Below are 23,961 nucleotides of genomic sequence, written 5' to 3' on the forward strand. Positions count from 1 at the left end.
AAAATTTAGTTGAAGTCGGTTCAGATTTACATATAGCTCCCATATATATATCATTCGCCCGATTCGGACTAATATGCCCACAGAGGCAAACGTGCTACCGTGATTTACGTGAAATTTTGCAGAGGGAGTAGAATTGAACTTGAAACTTTGCACTGGCAGTAGAATTAAGGTTCTGCATATGCGTGTTTATTTTGGTTGAAATCGGTTCAGATTTTGATATAGCTCCCATATATATCTTAAGCCCGATTTTCCGTCATATGAGTTGTCAAAGTTGTAATCCGATTTACGTGAAATGTTGCACAGGGAGTAAGTTCAACATAGTAACTATGCACGTGAAATTGTGATTGCAATCGGTTCAGATTTCAATATAGATTCCATATATATGTTTTTCCTATTTAGGCAAAACTGGCCGAAATGCCTACATTTTCCTTATCAAATCGCCACTGCTAAGTCGAAAACTTATCAAAATGACTCAAATTTTCCTATTACTCTATTACATATCTATCGACCGATAAATCATAAATACACTTTTGTGAAGTTGCCTCAAAATTTGTTCATATTTAAATGTTTCCTATATTTTTATACCCTGCTCCACACTGTGGAACAGGGTATTATAAGTTAGTACATATGTTTGCAACACCCAGAAGGAGACGAGATAGACACATGGTGTCTTTGGCAAAAATGCTGAGGGTGGGCTCCTGAGTCAATATAGCGATATCCGTCTGTCCGTCTGTCCGTGAACACATTTTGTAATCAAAGTCTAGGTCGCAGTTTTAGTCCAATCGACTTCAAATTTGGCACAGGTATGTGTTTTGGCTCAGAATAGATCCCTATTGATCGGTTCAGATTTAGATATAGCTCCCATAGATATATTTCGCCCGATATGGACTTATTTGGCCCCAGAAGCCAGAGTTTTACCCTAATTTGCCTAAAATTTTGCACAAGAAGAACAATTAGCACTATAGTTAAGTGTGCCAAATTTGATTGAAATCTGTTCAGATTTAGATATAGCTCCCATATATATTTAGATTTAGATATATCTCCCATATATAGCTTTCGCCCGATTTGCACTCATATGACCACAGAGGCCAATTTTTTGCTCCGATTTAGTTGAAATTTTGCACAGGGAGTAGAATTAGCATTGTAGCTATGCGTGCCAAATTTGGTTGAAATCGGTTAAGATTTAGATATATCTCCCATATATAGCTTTTGCACGATTTACACTCATATGACCACAGAGGCCAATTTTTAACTCCGATTTAGTTGAAATTTTGCACAGGGAGTAGAATTAGCATTGTTGCAATGCGTGCCAAATTTGGTTGAAATCGGTTCAGATTTAGATATAGCTTTCGCCCGATTTACACTCATATGACCACAGAGGCCAATTTTTAACTCTGATTTAGTTGAAATTTTGCACAGGGAGTAAAATTAGCATTGTTGCTATGCGTGCCAAATTTGGTTGAAATCGGTTCAGGTTTAGATATAGCTCCCATATATATGTTTTTCTGATTTCGACAAAAATGGTCAAAATACCAACATTTTCCTTTTAAAATCGCCACTGCTTAGTCGAAAAGTTGTAAAAATTACTCTAATTTTCCTAAACTTCTAATACATATATATCGAGCGATAAATCATAAATAAACTTTTGCGAAGTTTCCTTAAGATTGCTTCAGATTTAAATGTTTCCCATATTTTTTTTTTACTAACATTGTGTTCCACCCTAGTCTATTAGCCGACTTAAATTTTGAGTCTATTGATTTTGTAAAAGTCTATCAAATTCTGTCTAAATCGAGTGATATTTAAATGTATGTATTTGGGACAAACCTTTATATATAGCACCTAACACATTTGACAGATGTGATATGGTATCGAAAATTTAGATCTATAAAGTGGTGCAGGGTATAATATAGTCGGCCCCGCCCGACTTTAGACTTTCCTTACTTGTTTTTTTACTAACATTGTGTTTCACCTCAGCGCATTAGCCGACTTAAATGTAAAATCTATAATTATTGCAGAACTCTGTACAGATCTGCTCAGATATACAGAATATATGTATACAGAATACAGAATATATGGATTCATATAGCATCCAACACATTGGTGAAGGGTATAATATAGTCGGCCCCGCCCGACTTTCTACTTCACTTACTTGTTTTAATAATGGACTCAATATTAGTGGCATACTAACTCTATACGTGCAAAATCAACTAAAGCTCCGAATATCAGACATTTCTGCTCAGATTGTGACAATTCTCAAATTAACATGTACCCCTTTATTTTCTTAAATATGTTAAATTCATTGCTTCTGCGCCAAGGCTGCACCCCTTCCGGATCGAAAAAGAACATTTTCATTACTATTTTGGAGACGTTCTGTTTGCTGGGATAGGGTTGACTTAGTTAACCAAAAATTTCCCTTACATATTCGATATTTTTCAACAAATTGTCTCTCAGTTAACAAAAAAAAAAAAAAAGAAATCAGGAAGACGCAGCGAAGCGGGCCGGGTTCTGCTAGTTGATTAAATTGATTAATTCTATAATTTCTATGATTGACAACATTTCAATTAAATATTAATTGTTTCAGTTAATTTCGTGCTTGAGGACAAACAATATTTTTTCTTCGCTATGGTTCTTAAAGGACTTCTCACTGATTTCGAATTTTAAGTAATTTTGCTTTATCAGAAAACCTTTTTCAATTTCTGTCTTTTGTTTATTTCAGAAGAAAGAAAACCTATCACACAGAGATGAAAAGAATGAAGTATGCCCACTTACCAGAATATATGAGTACACAAATGGTCATGACAATCAGCAGCACCCACATTTTTTCATCGATCTCACTAATAACCGCTAAAACGAAGTCTACGTAATTGTGGTCGGCAGTTGGCGTATGAATAACATCATGGTAACTTTGAGGGGTTGTCGAGGATGAGTTTAGGGATTTCCCCCCTTGAAGGGCGTCAGTATTACTGTGATACAGTGGCATTTCGGCCATAATACGAGCCACAAAGTCTCTGTTGTTGCTGTCCTCATCACTATGCAAGGCCATGGGACCTCCAATACTGGATATAGGGTAGGTGGAGAAATCCTCGAAATAAGCAACATCCTTATTATCATCATGTATGGTAATGTCAAGATTATTGTCGTCTCGTTTGATTTGGTCCTGCTGTCTCGTCAATGATGATACCAATGGTCTATCTAAGTCTTTTGGGGCAATAAGGTCTCCGGGGATATCCATGTTCTGCTGTTTGACAGCATATTCCTGTTGTCTATGCCGCATATGCTGCTGCCAATTGCCATCGATGTGAGTGTGATTGTTATGCTCGTGGTTATGTTTATGTGGATGTTGACGTTGGAAAATCTTCACATTCACTGTATCTCCATTATCGCTGTCGCCATTCGTAACTTGATTGAATTGTTTTTCCGCAGCCGAGCCACTTTCATACTTTTTATATCTTTTGTGTCGTCGACTTCTGATATCTCCTGCTGATGGCTTTGAATTTTGATGTTCATGATGTTTGTTAGTTCGATACGTTATCGATGAATCGTTGGCAATGGCGTCATCGTCGTTCTTCTTGACAAAACTATTTTCAAAGCTTTGTTGCTGGTCACCTGTCAACCGCTTCATGAGAGCATTTGAATTCCACTTGGCAGCACCATTCACTACTTGTGGTTTGGTGTTAGTCCTTGAGTGTTGTTCCTCTTTTCTTGTGAAATATTTGTGTAACCCAGAGGTGGAATTTCTATTGTTTGTGATCAATGGATTGTTTGGCACTTCAATGTGATAAAAGTTATTCTCCTCTGTAGAAGCTTGACTGTCCACATGTTGCATGGTTTTGGAAACATAGTCTGCTATATGGTGCATACCATGAATATCGTGATAGGGTTTCTTGATATTTCTATGATGGTGTTTTGCTGTCTTTGTTTCCGTTTCCATTGGAATGTATCCTTTCAACCTTGGGAAGAAAAGAAAATAAGAAATTACGATTGATTTTAAAGCGCTTTCTAATTGAAGTTTGGGCAAATAAGAACCTATTATTATTATTATTTCAGATGAAATCATGCTAACTGCTGAACGAAACAAGGTTTTTAAAGAGCCATATTGAGCCACTTATGAACTATGAACTTATGAGCCGCTATATGAAGCGATCCCTTAATTTTACTTCTGAAGCTTCAATGAAGCAAGCGGTTGAAACATGGTCAGAGAATGAAGCCGACCCATTTTTTTCAGCGGTGGCTGACACTAAAAGTTTGCCTTCGGCAGCGGCGGACAATTATCCATTAATGTTCAAATATAATCATAGCGGTAGGCGAATACTTGTTTACGTGTATTTCTTATGAAAAGCTCAAAATCCGCGACGGCTGTCGCCAAATTAAAATCTATTCTTGGCGAAAAATGACATGGTATTGCCATCGTTGACCAAGTTTTTTTTTTAACTCACCACTAAGCATTGTTGTTGCTTAGTCACGTGGAAATTTTTTTCTTGAAATAACCAACAAATAACAAAACATTACATGTTTTAATTCAACTCATTTATTAAATATTGGAAAGACCATCAAAAACACTCGGAAACAAGAAACTTGGAAATTTTCGCCGACAAACTTATTATATTTGTCGTTGCGGCGAAAATGTTTCATCTACCGTAATGGTTATATTTACACACTTATAAAGGGTGATTTGTTAAGAGCTTGATAACTTTTTAAAAAAAAAAAACGCATAAAATTTGCAAAATCTCATCGGTTCTTTATTTGAAACGTTAGATTGGTCCATGACATTTACTTTTTGAAGATAATTTCATTTAAATGTTGACCGCGGCTGCGTCTTAGGTGGTCCATTCGGAAAGTCCAATTTTGGGCAACTTTTTCGAGCATTTCGGCCGGAATAGCCCGAATTTCTTCGGAAATGTTGTCTTCCAAAGCTGGAATAGTTGCTGGCTTATTTCTGTAGACTTTAGACTTGACGTAGCCCCACAAAAAATAGTCTAAAGGCGTCAAATCGCATGATCTTGGTGGCCAACTTACCGGTCCATTTCTTGAGATGAATTGTTCTCCGAAGTTTTCCCTCAAAATGGCCATAGAATCGCGAGCTGTGTGGCATGTAGCGCCATCCTGTTGAAACCACATGTCAACCAAGTTCAGTTCTTCCATTTTTGGCAACAAAAAGTTTGTTAGCATCGAACGATAGCGATCGCCATTCACCGTAACGTTGCGTCCAACAGCATCTTTGAAAAAATACGGTCCAATGATTCCACCAGCGTACAAACCACACCAAACAGTGCATTTTTCGGGATGCATGGGCAGTTCTTGAACGGCTTCTGGTTGCTCTTCACTCCAAATGCGGCAATTTTGCTTATTTACGTAGCCATTCAACCAGAAATGAGCCTCATCGCTGAACAAAATTTGTCGATAAAAAAGCGGATTTTCTGCCACTGATTTTGGTAATAAAATTCAATGATTTGCAAGCGTTGCTCGTTAGTAAGTCTATTCATGATGAAATGTCAAAGCATACTGAGCATCTTTCTCTTTGACACCATGTCTGAAATCCCACGTGATCTGTCAAATACTAATGCATGAAAATCCTAACCTCAAAAGAATCACCCTTTAAAATCAATTTGAAGTTATCCGAATGTAATGAATGAAGGTAGTTGTACAACCAATCTTAAAATCAAATATACATTTCAGGAAAATTTTCTGAGCTAAATTTTTACAAAAATTAATTTACCAACTTGAGACTGATGGATTGTGGGTGAAAGTTAAAAAAAAAAACAAGTATATACGGCCGTAAGTTCGGCCAGGCCGAATCTTATGTACCCTCCGCCATGGATTGCGTAGAAACTTCTACGAAAGACTGTCATCCACAATCGAACTACTTGGGTTGTGTTATCTTAAAACTTCTTAACATCGTTTTCTAAATTGTGAGTTAGTCCATACGTGGTATATATTAGACAAAACAGTTATGTATAGGTAAGTCTATAAATAATTACGAAACGACATGGACTTTTGCACGGTACGTAGAGAGCCAGAATTGAAATATGGGGGTCGCTTATATATAGAATTATGAACTTGATATGGACCAAATTTTGTGTGATTGGGGATCGATTTATCTGAGGGCTATACACGCAAAGAAAATTTCATTAAAAGTGAACCAACGAAAAATTTTCATTGATATAACGAAACATTTTCATTAATACAATGAAAATATTCGTTAATAAAGGGTGATACTGTCAAAATTTGGTCAATATAAACTTGACGTATTTCTTTCAATTTTGCATTTAAAAAACCTGAACACCCCTCATTTTGAAGGTGTGTGTGTGTAGAATGTTGCTCCTATATTGATTTTGGAATTCACTCTTCAGCTGTCAAATTGCCGTCCAAGCAAGAAGAGCAGCGTTTCAAAATTTTGCTCGCGCATCGCGAAAATCCGAGCTACTCGCACGCAAAGCTGGCAAAATCGCTAAAAGTTGCCAAATCAACCGTTAAAAATGTAATTAAAGGGTTTGGGAACGTTTCTCGATAGCCAGGAAGTCTGGAATCGGGGGAAATCGAAAACCGGAAGCCGCTGAGACGACAAAGAGAGTTGCCGGTAGTTTCAAGCGAAACCCTAACCTCTCTCTCCGAGATGCCGCAATTATGCTGGGTGTATCGTCTACAACCGTGCATCGAGCCAAAAAACGAGCCGGACTATCGACTTACAAGAAGGTAGTGACTCCAAATCGCGATGATAAACAATATACGACGGCCAAAGCGCGATCCCGGAGGCTGTACACGACGATGCTGACGAAGTTTGACTGCGTGGTAATGGACGACGAAACCTACGTCAAAGCCGACTAAAAGCAGCTTCGGGGACAGGAGTTTTATACGGCAAAAGGAAGGGGAAAGGTAGCAGATATTTTCAAGCACATAAAACTGTCAAAGTTCGCAAAGAAATATCTGGTTTGGCAAGCCATCTGTACCTGTGGCTTGAAAAGCAGCATTTTCATATCTTCTGGGACTGTCAACCAAGAAATTTTCGTGAAAGAGTGTTTGAATAAACGTCTGCTGCCTTTCCTGAAGAAACACGGTTGTTCCATACTGTTTTGGCCGGATTTGGCATCTTGCCATTACGGTAAAAAGGCCATGGAGTGGTACGCCGCCAACAACGTGCAGGTGGTTCCCAAGGACAAGAACCCTCCCAACACGCCAGAGCTCCGCCCAATTGAGAAATACTGGGCTATTGTCAAGCGGAACCTAAAGAAGATCAAAAAAACTGCTAAGGACGAGCAGCAGTTCAAGGCAAACTGGCTTTCTGCGGCGAAGAAGGTGGACAAGGTGGCTGTACAAAATCTGATGACAGGTTTCAAGCGTGAGGCCCGGCAATTCGGATTTGGAAAAGCGAAAGCCTATCTGAATATTTTTCCTGAATTTTATACTAATTGAGCTTGAAAAAGAAATTTAATTTGATTTTTTAAATAAACGATGTCACCGATATACATGCGTTTTCCCTTGACCAAATTTTGACCGTATCACCCTTTAGTACGAAACGTTACGTTGATTGAGAGAAAATTCGTTATAATAATGAAAAATTTCGTTGTATTAACGAATTTGTTTCGTTGGCTGACTTTTAACGACACATTTCGTTAATATAACGAAACTTTTTCTATTAGTGTATATAACTGATATGGACCTAGTTAGGCATGGTTGTTAACGGCACAATGTACAAAATTTCAAATGACTCGGATGAAATTTGCTACTCCAAGAGGCTCCAAAACCAAATCTCGGGATCGGTTTATATGGGGGCTATATATTATTATGGACTGATATGGACCACTTTTGGCATGATTGTTAAATATCATATACTAGCACCACGTACCAAATTTCAACCAGATCGGATGAATTTTGCTCTTCCAAGGGGCTCCGGAGGTCAAATCTGGGGATCTGTTTATGTGGGGCTATATATAATTATTGACCGGGTGTTTGAGGCCATATATTAACACCATGTACCAAATTTCAGCCGGATCGGATGAAATATGCTTCTCTTAGAGCGATTGCAAGCCAAATTTGGGGGTCCGTTTATATGGGGGCTATACGTAAATGTGGTCCGATATGGCCCATTTGCAATACCATCTGACCTACATCAATAACAACTACTTGTGCCAAGTTTCAAGTTTATAGCTTGTTTGGTTCGGAAGTTAGCGTGATTTCAACGGACGGACGGACGGACATGCTCTGATCGACTCAGAATTTCACCACGACCCAGAATTTATACTTTATGGGGTCTTAGAGCAATATTTCGACGTGTTACTAACGGAATGACAAATTTAATATACCCCTATCCTATGGTGGAGGTGACAAAAATGTCCCATTATTCCATGGATATGGTTTCACTGATCCACTTACTGGATGAATTTTCTTCAATGTGGTATGTTTTTCTGTAAATGGGTATGTTTTTCTGTAACGTTTGTAATAAAACCAATGATATTTTTTTAATATTCTTCCTGCTTACACACACAAAGAAAATTTCATTAAAATTGAGCCAACGAAATTTTTTATTGATACAAAGAAACATTTTCATTAAGACAATGAAAATATTCGTAAGTAGTACGAAACGTTTCGTTGACTAACAGAAAATTCGTTACAATAACGAAAAATTTCATTATATCAATGAATTTGTGACATCGGCTCAATTCTAATGACACATTTCATAAATATAACGAAACTTTTTCTACCAGTGCAGGTAATTAAGCTGACATCCTACACACAGAGAAAATTTCATTAAAATTGAGCCAACGAAAATTGTTCATTGATACAACGAAACATTTTCATTAAGACAATGAAAATGTTCGTTAATACTACGAAACGTTTCGTTGACTAACAGAAAATTCGTTATAATAACGAAAAATTTCGTTATATTAATGAATTTGTTGCATTGGCTCAATTTTAATGACACATTTCATTAATATAGCGAAACTTTTTCTACCAGTGTAGGAAAATGTTCTTGAAACGGTAAGTTAAATATCAAACGTACGATGGACTGGAAGGATTTTCTTCAGTGTGGTATTTTTTTATAAACCATATTACGTCCGTTTGTAATAAAACCACAATTTCAAAATATTTTTTATTTACAGGTACACTGGTAGAAAAATAGTTCGTACTATTAACGAACGGGCTTCGTTGATTATATTTCGTTAATATTACGAAATTTTTCGTTATAAGAACGAAAGTGATCGTTAATACAACGAAATCAATCGTTAAAAGACAATTTTGTGTTTTGATTTTTCGTTATATTAATGAAACACGTTTCGTTAATATTACGAATATTGACTTTGTAATTTTTTCAAGAACTAGAATAAAAAAAATTTCCAAGATAAAATTATTACAATCATTTGCACATAGAGAGTAACTTTTGGAAACTTTTAGCCCATAAAACAGTCGTTTTATATACTTCGAAAATGGAATTGAAAATTTCATGTATAAAACGAAAGCGATCGTTAATATAATGATATGGATCGTTAAAAAATAAATTTTAAATTGTTGTATTTCGTCATATTAATGAAATATGTTCATTAATAATACCAGTGGGAGTTTGACTATTTCTGCCTTTGCGTTCTCTCTCCCTAAAACGTCTCTCCATACTCTCTCTAATACGTCTGTAGCGTCTATGTAATTTGTACATACACATCTAAGCATGGCAATAAGCACATGTTTGCGTGTGCGTCTTGAAAAACAAACGGTAAAAAGCTCAACAGAAAACTTGTCTGATGGGCAAACCTTAACAACATTTACGTTCTTTTCGCTGAAGAGTGCACAGGCTCATTACAGTTTCGTTGTGAATAATAAACATAGATGGTGGGTGAGTTAAATTGGTGTTTTTTGTATATTCGCAAGAAATTTAGTGTAAATGTTTAATCTTTAGTGGAAATGCCACGGGGAAGTGAACTTTCAGATGAAGAAGGCGGAACAATTACCGTAATGAACCTTGGTTGCAAAAATAAATTGGATAAATGGACACGGCGATACGATTATCATTTTTTGGTCTTAGAAATTAGAGGCTTTTTTTCTTATATGATTATTAAATTACTTAATTTATCAATAAATATTATTTCCTACTGTACGAGTATATAAATCCTATTTCAAAGATCTTAACAAAAATAATACACTACCATTGACTACATTCAAATGCAATAATTGGTTGGGTTTCATTAATATAACGTTTGTTTTCATTTATACTACGTTCGCCTTTCATTCGTACAATGAAAAAACTGGGTTCATATAATGAATGATTTTCGTTCATACAACGTATAAGCTGCATCCATACAATGAATAAATTTCATTCATACAACGAATAATATTCGTTAATACAACGAAAAGGCTACGTAATAGCAACGTAATTATTCGTTAATACTACGAAATTTATTCCATAAAGGGTTTCGTAAATATAACGTAAAATTACGTTGTTATAACAAAATGCTACGTTGGCTGACTTTTAATGAAGAATTTCGTTAATACAACGTAAAAATTCATCGTAGTAACGGAACTTTTTCTACCAATGTATACAGGCCTTCTAATGGTATTTTTTTGTTAATATTCTTACTGTTTACAGGTAATTAAGCGGACATTCTAGGAAAATGTTCTCGAAACGGTAAGTTAGAAATCGATATTATTCATAATTTTTGTTTTTATAATTTGGCAATTTCAGATGCATACACACAAAGAAAATTTCATTAAAATTAAGCCAATGAAAATGTTCGTTAATAGTATGAAACGTTTCGTTGACTAACAGAAAATTCGTTATAATAACGAAAAATTTCGTTATATCAATGAATTTGTTTCATTGGCTCAATTTTAATGACACATTTCATTAATATAACTAAACTTTTTCTACCAGTGTACAATGGAAACCCACAAATACTTGCCAAATCGATGGAAAATGAACAACCCAGCAAAAACTGGATAAGCACTAGTGATTCTTTCGGTAATACCGGTAATCAAAACGATACTACTGGCAGTATTACCTGGGATTTAAAAATAATAAATTACCTATGTAGGCAAATAGTGATTCTTTCTATTAATACCGGTAATCAAAATTATATCTTGAGGCTCTACTGTGTGCACCGTTAATAGTAGCGATAAGTAATGCCTAATTACATTTCAGAAAAAAATTGCCAATAAAATATACCTTTGTTTTCTAAAGTTGTATAGTACATAATTTATATTACACAATAACATCATTGAATAGATCCATGTCGTGGAGCTTGGTATAGTGTGTTGGATTAAAAAACAACAGGGGTGAGTTCGCACTTTTTAGGTATCTTTAAAGATATTATTTTTGGAGAGCTGATATGCTTGCGAAGTAGTACTTATTTTTCGACTGTTGGTATGCTTGCACGGAAGTTCTTTCCTCCAATGTCATGCCCGTGTAAAAGTATTACTACTGGTATATGTACGAGGAAGTTGTTACCATTTTGGCGCAGACATACTTGTACTCATACCTGGTAATAGGAGTTTTTACTGGGAACAATTCAATGGACATAAAAACTTATGGCATATATACCTCATATGGATAGAAAATCTGGCCACAGTATTAAACATAAAGGGTGATACGGTCAAAATTTGGTCAATATAAACTTGACGTATTTCTTTCAATTTTGCATTCAAAAAACCTGAACACCCCTCATTTTGAAGGTGTGTGTGTGTAGAATGTTGCTCCTATTTTGATTTTGAAATTCGCTCTTCAGTTGTCAAAATGCCGTCCAAGCAAGAAGAGCAGCGTATCAAAATTTTGCTCGCGCATCGCGAAAATCCGAGCTACTCGCACGCAAAGCTGGCAAAATCGCTAAAAGTTGCCAAATCAACCATTACAAATGTAATTAAAGTGTTTGGGGAACGTTTGTCGACAGCCAGGAAGTCTGGGTCGGGGAGAAATCGAAAACCGGAAGCCGCTGAGACGACAAAGAGAGCTGCCGGTAGTTTCAAGCGAAACCCTAACCTCCGAGATGCCGCAAATAAGCTGGGTGTATCGTCTACAACCGTGCATCGAGCCAAAAAACGAGCCGGACTATCGACTTACAAGAAGGTAGTGACTCCAAATCGCGATGATAAACAAAATACGACGGCCAAAGCGCGATCCCGGAGGCTGTACACGACGATGCTGACGAAGTTTGACTGCGTGGTAATGGACGACGAAACCTACATCAAAGCCGACTACAAGCAGCTTCCGGGACAGGAGTTTTATACGGCAAAAGGAAGGGGAAAGGTAGCAGATATTTTCAAGCACATAAAACTGTCAAAGTTCGCAAAGAAATATCTGGTTTGGCAAGCCATCTGTACCCGTGGCTTGAAAATCAGCATTTTCATAGCTTCCGGGACTGTCAACCAAGAAATTTACGTGAAAGAGTGTTTGAATAAACGTCTGCTGCCTTTCCTGAAGAAACACGGTTGTTCCGTACTGTTTTGGCCGGATTTGGTATCTTGCCATTACGGTAAAAAGGCCATGGAGTGGTACGCCGCCAACAACGTGCAGGTGGTTCCCAAGGACAAGAACCCTCCCAACACGCCAGAGCTCCGCCCAATTGAGAAATACTGGGCTATTGTCAAGCGGAACCTAAAGAAGACCAAAAAACTGCTAAGGACGAGCAGCAGTTCAAGGCAAACAGGCTTTCTGCGGCGAAGAAGGTGGACAAGGTGGCTGTACAAAATCTGATGACAGGTTTCAAGCGTGAGGCCCGGCAATTCGGATTTGGAAAAGCGAAAGCCTAACTGAATATTTTTCCTGAATTTTATACTAATTGAGCTTGGAAAAGAAATTTAATTTGATTTTTTAAATAAACGATTTCACCGATTTACACGCGTTTTCCCTTGACCTAATTTTGACCGTATCACCCTTTATATGAATTAAATAATATAGCAATTAATTAGTTTAGTCTTACTAACTAAGAATAATACTCTGACTACATCCAATGTGTAAATAAAAATATTTCCACTATTGTATATTATTAGCAATAGTTTGGGTAATATAATAATGAGTTTTTGAAATAAAGTACTGGTGCTTATAGAAATTTTAACTTTATTGTACGAAAAATGTCTTATTTGTATTAAGGCTCATTGTACCTTTCATTCCTTCATTTTTCTAATTTGTTGAAAATTATACTGACAAATAGTTTATTATAAATTATTTTTTTAAAATAAAGGTTTCCCATAAAATTTGTTAATTTTTCCGAATAGCAGGAATATTTTGAATGACTGTGAGTAACTTTATCCCATAGCTTAATAAAAATGAACTAAAATACGATGCAATGTTTGAACCAATTTGTAAGAAAATCATATACTTAACTAGACAAAAAAAATCTTTGGCGCCAAATCATGGTCAATCTTACTATGAGTTAGTTCATTTCTCGTAAATAATAGTTAATTTTTTTCGGTGTAGTTTATGCAATGCGGTCTACCTTTTAAGTTAAAATGTTGCCGTTTTTAGAGCAATCTTGGTTCGATGCTAGTTCTAAGACGAATATCTATCAGCCTCTCCAGAGTCTTAAGAGGGATTTTTCATTATGTAAAAGCTAAAATGTTTTCCTCTAAGCTTGTGGGTTCCTAGTGGATCCACGGGCTGGCCTATAAGGGTTGAAAGTTTGTCACCTTGGGCGTTTAAAGTTTGTCACCTTGCTGCCATATAGTCATTTCTCATATGTCGACCGGCCGAGGCTATCAATTTAGTATATCTGCAACCCGTGTTCTCCAATGAGTTCAATCCCTTCAGTAGAATTGGTATGACCTCCAATATGCATGTCCAGTGGGAATATTCCCATTAACACCCCCAGGGCGGCCACCAGACATGACAACACTACACTTATTAGGTAATCTTTTCGCGATTTTAAATTCCAGGTCTTTTGAAAATGCTTAAAAACTCACTTTTCTATTCTATTTGGAGCCATCAGTATAAAAATCTATATAACTTTTTTCCCCGTACCATTATTTTCGCTGCAAAAAAGCTACAAAAATTAAATGGGCAAATGTACATAGTCTTTATGGACATATCTATACGTAACCTATAAAAACATTTCTTTCCCTGCAAAAAAATAAAAAAAAAAATTAATGGTCAGGTACATGATTTTCCCCGACCATTTAATGGTCCCAAATTCTATCATTTAAATAATAGAACATGTTTGCGGCATTTGAGAACCATTTAAATGGTTATTGTCAGCATACATTTTTCTCTGCTTGAAAATTATTTTTACAAAGCCAAAATGATTTTCGCGACAATTACATGCTCTAGAAAAGCATTTAATGGATACTGCAACCACGTCCAAACATGTTTTCTCTGTGCATGTACACCGAAAGCAAAAGCGTTCGTCACATTGACGATTCATCGGATGAATTTTGCTCCTCCAAGAGACTCCGAAGGTCAAATCTGGGGATCGGTTTATATGGGGGCCACATATAAATGGACCGATATAGACTAAGTTTTGCATCAAATTTCAACCGGTTGGGATGAATTTGGTCGTCCAGGAGCAGCATTGCCAATTTAGCTTTTTTCCCGCTAGATTTGGCTTTTTTTGAAGACGTTTAGCGGGAAAAAAATGCATTTAGCTTTTAGCTTTTTTTCTGGCTTTTTTTCATGACCCTTTTAGCTTTTTTTGGCTTTTTTTATTTTCGACATGTTCCTATTGAAATGTGGATAAAACTTCGTTTTTATCTAATGGCGTTTTCTTTTCTTGTATAAAATGCGCACTTTTTTTGCATATTGCCCGGAAAATGTACTTTTTAGGTTCTTTTCTAAAAAAACAGGCAAAAGTGCGAAAAGGCTTCGAATTCTTTTGTTAGAATAGCGCCACGCATAGAGGCAAAGTGCGGGCATTTTCAGCACCGCCGACAAACGAGAGTGCTGCGATTGCCCTGTTTCTTTTTTGAATTCTTTTCTGCCTGCTGAAACGACAGCATTTTTTAGGTTGCTGGCAACATTTTAAAAATGCGCATTCTGTACAGACAACATGAAGGCAAAGCACTTTTTTCGGAAAAGAAAACACCATAAGTCTTGCTGCCAGAATAAGGGTTTCCACATATTTCAAAGCTCAATTGAAGCCTTAATAATTATTCCAGCCATTATGCGGGAATTTTTGCAGCAAATACACCTTGTTGTAAAGTTTTTTCCTCGTATTCATAAAAGTTATCGTAAACTTTAAATCTACTATTACCATACAAATTCCTTATATAAACTGTCAGTAAATTATTAGGAATAGTAGCATTTGACTCGTTTATCCTTTTTATGTTATTATAATACGTATTCTAAAGTTATTATGATATTACTAAATTAAAACAAGTTATACGGCCGTAAGTTCGGCCAGGCCGAAGCTTATGTACCCTCCATCATGGATTGCGTAGAAACTTCATCTAAACACTGCCATCCACAATCGAATTACTTAAGTTGCGGTAACGCTTGCCGGTGGCAAGGTATCTTAAAACCTCCTAACACCATCTTCTAAATTGTATGTAAGTCCATACGTGGTATATATTAAATCAAAAAAGATCGATCCCATACGTATATAATTCAGTTTGACAAAGTAGACATAAAATTTTGACAAAATTTTCTACAGAAATAAAATTTTAACAAAATTTTCTATAGAAATAAAATTTTGACAAAATTTTCTATAGAAATAAAATTTTGACAAAATTTTCTATAGAAATAAAATGTTGACAAAATTTTCTATAGAAATAACATTTTGACAATTATTATGAACCGAATAAAATTTTAACAAAATTTTCTCTAGAAATAAAATTTTGGTAGATTATTTTTGGCTCTGGTGGCAACCATGATTATGAACTGATATGGACCAATTTTTGTGTGATTGGACCAATTTTGGTATGGTTGTTAGCGACCATATACTAACACCACGTGCCTAATTTGAACCGGATCGGATGAATTTTGCTCCTCCAAGAGGATCCGGAGGTCAAATCTGGAGAATGTTTTATATGGGGGCTATATATAATTATGGACCGATATGGACCAATTCTGGCACGGTTGTTAGAGACCATATACCAATACCATGTACCAAATTTCAGTCGGATCGGATGCAATTTGCTCCTCTTTGAGGCTTCGCAACCCAAATCTGGGGATCGGTTTATATGGGGGCTATATATAATTATGGACCGATGTGGACCAATTTTTGCATGATTGTTAGAGACCATATACCAACACCATGTACCAAATTTCAGCCGGATCGGATGAAATATGCTTCTATTAGAGGCTCCACAACCCAAATCTGGGGATCGGTTTATATGGGGGCTATATATAATTATGGACCGATGTGGACCAATTTTTGCACGATTGTTAGAGACCATATACCAACACCATGTACCAAATTTCAGCCGGATCGGATGAAATATGCTTCTCTTAGAGGCTCCACAAGCCAAATCTGGGGATCGGTTTATATGGGGGCTATATATAATTATGAACCGATGTGAACTAATTTTTGCATGGTTGTTAGAGACCATATACCAACACCATGTACCAAATTTCAGCCGGATCGGATGAAATTTGCTTCTCTTTTAGGCTCCGCAAGCCAAATCTGGGGATCGGTTTATATGGGGGCTATATATAATTATGGACCGATGTGGACCAATTTTTGCATGGTTGTTAGAGACCATATACCAACACCATATACCAAATTTCAGCCGGATCGGATGAAATATTCTTCTGTTAGAGGCTCCACAAACCAAATCTGGGAATCGGTTTATATGGGGGCTGTATATAATTATTGACCGATGTGGGCCAATTTTTGCATGGTTGTTAGAGACCATATACCAACACTATGTACCAAATTTCAGCCGGATCGGATGAAATATGCTTCTGTTAGAGGCTCCACAAGCCAAATCTGAGGGTCCCTTTATATGGGGGCTATACGTAAAAGTGGACCGATATGGCCCATTTTCAATACCATCCGACCTACATCGATAACAACTACTTGTGCCAAGTTTCAAGTCGATAGCTTGTTTCGTTCGGAAGTTAGCGTGATTTCAACAGACGGACGGACGGACGGACGGACGGACGGACGGACGGACGGACATGCTTAGATCGACTCAGAATTTCACCACGACCCAGAATATATGTACTTTATGGGGTCTTAGAGCAATATTTCGATGTGTTACAAACGGAATGACAAAGTTAATATACCCCCATCCTATGATGGAGGGTATAAAAATAGATGTCAATTGCTTCGTACACTGAAAAAATATTGTCGTTAGCACGTTTTTAAAGCACTGTGATAGCTCATGCAGAAAAATCTGAAAAAACGAATAAATTAAAATTTGACTCGGAATCAATACCAAAATCATTAGTGTACAAAATCTTTGGAACCGAACATAGAAATAATTAAGGAAATAAAGTTTTGAATGTGGTATTATTTTTTAACATCAAAAAAATGCAATCTAAAACAAATCTGCTATTTATTCATGGAATGGATTTACATTTACGAAAATTGGACAACAATAGATTTGTATGGGAAATTTTCGAATAACGAATTTATCATTAATTCAGTTAAAACGAAATATATTGATATTTTCTAATGCAGCTCTATGTGATATTGGACTTGTTGATGATTAACCAGCTGATAATTGCAAGTTTACGGGGAAAAAAGTTTTTACTAGGAAATATAAATGAAGGACTTCCAGTAAAAATTTGTGATTGTCAAAATGTATCGAGTACGCAAACAGAGCTAATATGACTTAGATTTTCTTACAGTCTCACAGAAATGGAAAAAAATGAACACAATTAAAACAACATGCATTTTAAGTGAAATAAAGCCTTTAAGTTTGTTAAATTTCAATCAAAAATGTGACTTTTGATACAAAAAAAAGTAGCTTTTTTTCTAGCTATTTTTTAACATTTTTTAGCTTTTTTGGCTAGTTTTTTGTACAAATCTAGCGGTTTTTGGTGAAACAATGCTGGCAACGCTGTCCAGGAGGTAAAATCTGGGGATCGGTTTATTTAGTGGCTATATAATTATGGACCGATATGGACCAAATTTTTCCACGGTTGTTGGAGACCATATATAACCACTACGAACCAAATTTCAACCGGATCGGATGAATTTTGCTCCTCCAAGAGGCTCTGGAGGTTAAATCGGAGGATCGATTTATATGGGGGCTATATATAATTATGGACCTATATTGATAAATTTTTGCATGGTTTTTAAAGAGCATACATTGACACCACTTACCTAATTTCAACCAGATTGGATGCATTTGCTCCTCCCAGAGGATCCGCAAGCAAAATCAGGAGATCGGTTTATATGGGGGCTATATATAATTACGAACCGATATGAACCAATTTTTACATGTGTAGCAATAAGGTATCCTTTTGATTAAGAAGATGTTGTTAGAGACCATATACTAACACCACGTACCAAATTTCAACCGGATCGGATGAAGTGTGCTTCTCTAAGAGGCTCCGCAAGCCAAATCTAGCGGTCGTTTTCTATGGGGGTTATACGTGAAAGTAGTCCGATATGGCCCATTTGCAATACCATCCGACCTACATCAATATCACCTATTGGTGGCAAGTTTCAAGTCGATAGCTTATTTCGTTCAACAGACGGAAGGACGGACGGAGATGCTTAGATCGACTCAGAATTTCACCACGACCCAGAATATATATACTTTATGGGATCTTAGAGCAATATTTCGATGTGTTACAAACGGAATGACAAAATAAATATACCCATACACACACACACACACACACATCCTATGGTGGAGGGTATAAAAAATAGACTTATTATTAGTTCGTGTGACCTATACGTATGAGGACTGATACTTTTAACTTGTGAAAATGTAGACAATTTGAGAGAATAACAAATAATAAAATATTTAATATAATACACTGAAATTGAATGAATTTGTAACGATTCGACAGATGCTTTGTCTGTTCTGGAGTAACAAAAATAAAAAGAATAATTAAAGAAGAAGAACTATTGTCATATGTCCAAAGGGAATATAGATTATTTGTTCTTTTCGTTTTGTCATATGAACTTTGACTACCAAACCAGTACCAATCACATTGCTCATCATTGTGGCTATCTGTAATGTGTCCATTGATGTTTTCCCCCAATATAAAGTTAACGACTATGTCAACATACGAGGAAATTGATTTGATTTCATGTGAAAAGTAATCAATCATGGATTCGATAATAAAATGAAATTGATTCTAAATCGATGCCAGCGTGGAAGCCATTATATCAACAGGATTAAATATTAAAACTAAGTTTGATATACAGTGTTACCAGTATTCGTATTTTTCCGGGCGAACGGGAACGAATTTTTTAGATTAGGCAATTGTGGATTTGAAGTGGAATTTCCTGTTGGGGATGTGGACCAATTTTTGCATGGTCGTTAGAGACCATATACCAACACCATATACCAAATTTCAGCCCGATCGGATGAAATATGCTTTTCTTAGACGCTCCGCAAGCCAAATCTGAGGGTCCCTTTATATAGGGGCTATACGTAAAAGTGGACCGATATGGCCCATTTGCAATACCATCCGACCTTCATCAGTAAAAACTAATTGTGCCAAGTTTCAAGTCGATAGCTTGTTTCGTTCGGAAGTTTGCGTGATTTCAACAGACTGACATGCTTAGATCGACTCAGAATTTCACCACGACCCAGAATATATATACTTTATGGGGTCTTAAAGGGTGATACGGTCAAAATTTGGTCAAGGGAAAACGCGTGTAAATCGGTGAAATCGTTTATTTAAAAAATCAAATTAAATTTCTTTTTCAAGTTCAATTAGTATAAAATTCAGGAAAAATATTCAGTTAGGCTTTCGCTTTTCCAAATCCGAATTGCCGGGCCTCACGCTTGACACCTGCCATCAGATTTTGTACAGCCACCTTGTCCACCTTCTTCGCCGCAGAAAGCCAGTTTGCCTTGAACTGCTGCTCGTCCTTAGCAGTTTTTTGGTCTTCTTTAGGTTCCGCTTGACAATAGCCCAGTATTTCTCAATTGGGCGGAGCTCTGTCGTGTTGGGAGGGTTCTTGTCCTTGGGAACCACCTGCACGTTGTTGGCGGCGTACCACTCCATGGCCTTTTTACCGTAATGGCAACATGCCAAATCCGGGCAAAACAGTACGGAACAACCGTGTTTCTTCAGAAAAGGCAGCAGACGTTTATTCAAACACTCTTTCACGTAAATTTCTTGGTTGACAGTCCCAGAAGATATGAAAATTCTGCTTTTCAAGCCACAGGTACAGATGGCTTGCCAAACCAGATATTTCTTTGCGAACTTTGACAGTTTTATGTGCTTGAAAATATCTGCTACCTTTCCCCTTCCTTTTGCCGTATAAAACTCCTGTCCCCGAAGCTGCTTTTAGTCGGCTTTGACGTAGGTTTCGTCGTCCATTACCACGCAGTCAAACTTCGTCAGCATCGTCGTGTACAGCCTCCGGGATCGCGCTTTGGCCGTCGTATTTTTTTTATCATCGCGATTTGGAGTCACTACCTTCTTGTAAGTCGATAGTCCGGCTCGTTTTTTGGCTCGATGCACGGTTGTAGACGATACACCCAGCTTATTTGCGGCATCTCGGAGAGAGAGGTTAGGGTTTCGCTTGAAACTACCGGCAACTCTCTTTGTCGTCTCAGCGGCTTCCAGTTTTCGATTTCCCCCCGATCCAGACTTCCTGGCTGTCGACAAACGTTCCCCAAACACTTTAATTACATTTGTAACGGTTGATTTGGCAACTTTTAGCGATTTTGCCAGCTTTGCGTGCGAGTAGCTCAGATTTTCGCGATGCGCGAGCAAAATTTTGATACGCTTCTTGCTTGGACGGCATTTTGACAACTGAAGAGTGAATTCCAAAATCAAAATAGGAGCAACATTCTACACACACACACCTTCAAAATGAGGGGTGTTCAGGTTTTTTAAATGCAAAATTGAAAGAAATACGTCAAGGTTATATTGACCACATTTTGACCGTGTGACCCTTTAGTACCGATTTTCACCATATCATTTAATAATAGGTGTACATGTTCTTGATTTTTGCCGCATATGATGATTTCCAATTCATGGAGGAGGGTAGTTGAGCTGATTTATAACGGACATAATCGTGCCATTTTCATGATTTCATATCAAATATATTGTTTTTATATTTATACTATACATATATTTAAATTAAATAAAATATAATATAATATTGAGAAGAAATTGGTTTTTAATTTGGTCATGAGCACTATTAAGGTCGGGCAGCATAACCGAATGATGAAGGTAGCAACAACCGATGTCGTGGGGAGACCCAACCAACACTATATGAGATATTAGTTGTGTCGACCCAATCAGTCGGGTGGCACAACTGCCAATTGTTAGTTGCTACAACTGCCAAAAGAAGGTTGGCAATAAATTCGATTGTCACAACCAATCTGTATTCTCTGTATAGAGTTCTTTACATCCCTAAAATGCTGAGATTTTTCGTCGAGTCGTATCAAAAATTAAAATTAGAGTTCTTGCGGACATATAAACACATATGGCAAAATAGAATACTTATATCGGTCTATTTTTTGAACACTACATCTTAAAATTACAATTGGAATACTGTTAAAATGAGATCTAGGTACACCACCTGGAGTCGACTCCGGAGTCGGAGTCGAGGGTAAGAAGAAATGCTGGAGTCGGAGTCGGAGCCGGAGTCGAGCAAAATATACTCGACTCCACAGCCCTGTACGGTGGCCATATGACTGTAAATCCGACGACAGATATAAAGGGTGGTTAAATTGTAAGGGCCGATGTTGAATGTGAAACACACCTAAACGCCAAGTTTTTTTTCGAATTTTATTTGACATTTCTCTATTTCAGACTTACTCAATTTGAAGCATGGAGAGATACACAATCCAACAACGAGTTAAATGGTTCCAAGAAATGGCAACAGTGGATGATCAATTTTCGAAGAAAATCATCTTCAGTGATGAGGCACATTTTCACCTCAGTGGATTTGTCAATAAACCGAATTGCCGCATTTGGGCGAATGAGAATCCAAGAGTGATTGTCGAAAAACCAATGCACCCACAAAGAGTGACTGTTTGGTGCGGTTTATGGGCTGGCGGCATCATCGGGCCGTATTTTTTCCAAAATGAGGCCGGTCGGGCAGTTGCTGTGAATGGTGTTCGCTATCGTGAGGTGATAACGAACTTTTTATGGCCCGAATTGGAAGATATGGATGTGGACGATATGTGGTTTCAGCAGGACGGTGCCACTTGCACACAGCTAACAAAACAATGGCTCTTTCGACAAATTCAATGGCCGTGTTATCTCACGTAATGGCGATGTCAATTGGCCGCCAAGATCATGTGATTTGACACCGTTGGACTTTTTTCTTTGGGGTTATTTGAAAGAAAAGGTGTACGTCGATAAGCCAGCAATAATTCAAGAGCTAAAAGATGAGATAATTCGGCACATTAACGGCATAGAACCTCCATTATGCCCCAGCGTCATCGAAAATTTGGACCATCGGATGAAGGTGTGCCACCGAGTTCGCGGCGCCCATTTGGCCGATATTTTGTTCCATACATAATTGAGTAATACCAATATATCATACTAAAATAAAATTACAATAATTTCCTAAGTAGTTTGTGTTTCATTCAAAATCAACATCGGCCCTTGAAATTTTAACCACCCTTTATATGGGAGCTATATTTAAATCTGAACCGACTTCCACCAAATTCGGTATACACATTTAAAATGTAAATTCTATTCCTACGTAACTCGGGGTAAAACTTTGGCCTCTGGGGCCATAGGAGTGTAAATCGGGCAAAAGCTTTATATGGGAGCTATATCTAAATCTGAACCGATTTTACTGATATTCTGCAAAATTTTCGATACTCACAAAATATTCGATTATAAGAAAGTGGAAGAAGATCGGTTGATAAATACGTCATTTTTGAACAGATCGGTTATAAATATATTTGGAGCTACACAGAAAAAAATGCCGTAGTTAAACTAACGCTAAATTTAACTTATTTTTATTAGAGAAATTTTATTTGCTTGTAGTTAAATTTTATTATTTTTATCGAAATTTTCCACAACTTAATGAAATCTTACTTTTTTTAAGTATGTCTCAAAAATTTTATGAACTAAACGTGAGTACAAAGTTCAATGACCGTACACATAAGTTCAATATGAACTAAAGCAAAAGAAGATTTTCGTACGATTCCCAAAAATAGTATGAATGAACTACTGTATGGTAAAAATGGTCATGATTTGGCGCCAATGATTTTCCTTTTTACTTTTAGTTAATTTTGTCTTCTATGAGATGATGTAATTTCGTGAGCTGCAGTTAAAAAGTGCAACAGGACATTAAAATTTCCTGGTTTTAACAACGCTTTGTGGAAATCTCAAAATGTAGAGTAAAATTTAGTTCAATTTTCGTGCGTGGTAGTTCATTCTTCCTATAAAACAGTTTACTTTTTTTTCGGTGTATATCTAAATCCGAACCGATTTTTTCCAAAATCAATAGGAATCGTCTTTGAGCCGAAAAAAGACCATATGCCTAACTTGAGGACGATCGGACTTAAACTGCAGGTTGGACATTGCACACAAAATATATCAACAGACAGACAGAATTTCATTCTAAGCCGATCGGTATACTAAAAGATGGGTCTATGACTAATCCTTCTCGGTGTTACATAGAAATGCACAAACTTATACCCTGTACTAGAGGTGTGCACGTGACACAAAATTGTTGTGAATCACGACAAATTTCGTGACTCACGCCTCGTGAAGTCGTGAGTCACGCTGGTGGCAACGGCGTGAGTGTACGTGAGTCACGAAAATAATTGTTTTCGTGAGTGTGCTTGAGTAACGAATTTCGGAAAAATTCGCTCACGAAAAAATTCCGCCCACGGACATAAAACGCTTATGAAATGAATTCATTTACAATTTTAGTGACACCTGGGATATTAAGATTTTAATAACGCTCTCGATTTTAATCATGGTCATGTTTTCAAACA

At 36.9% G+C, this 23,961-nt stretch overlaps 1 protein-coding gene across 1 annotated transcript in view; it reads right to left on the minus strand.

Moving 5' to 3' along the window:
• Positions 1-23,961, minus strand: part of LOC142235716 (uncharacterized) — a 428,189-nt gene that overhangs the window by 345,866 nt on the left and 58,362 nt on the right. The window contains exon 6 of the mRNA XM_075306976.1: positions 2,770-3,950. Coding sequence (XP_075163091.1) covers positions 2,770-3,950 — 1,181 coding nt within the window. The remainder of the gene's footprint in view (positions 1-2,769; positions 3,951-23,961) is intronic.

Source organism: Haematobia irritans, chromosome 4 (genome assembly GCF_050003625.1).
Source record: "Haematobia irritans isolate KBUSLIRL chromosome 4, ASM5000362v1, whole genome shotgun sequence".
NCBI classification, from domain to species: Eukaryota; Metazoa; Arthropoda; class Insecta; order Diptera; family Muscidae; genus Haematobia; species Haematobia irritans.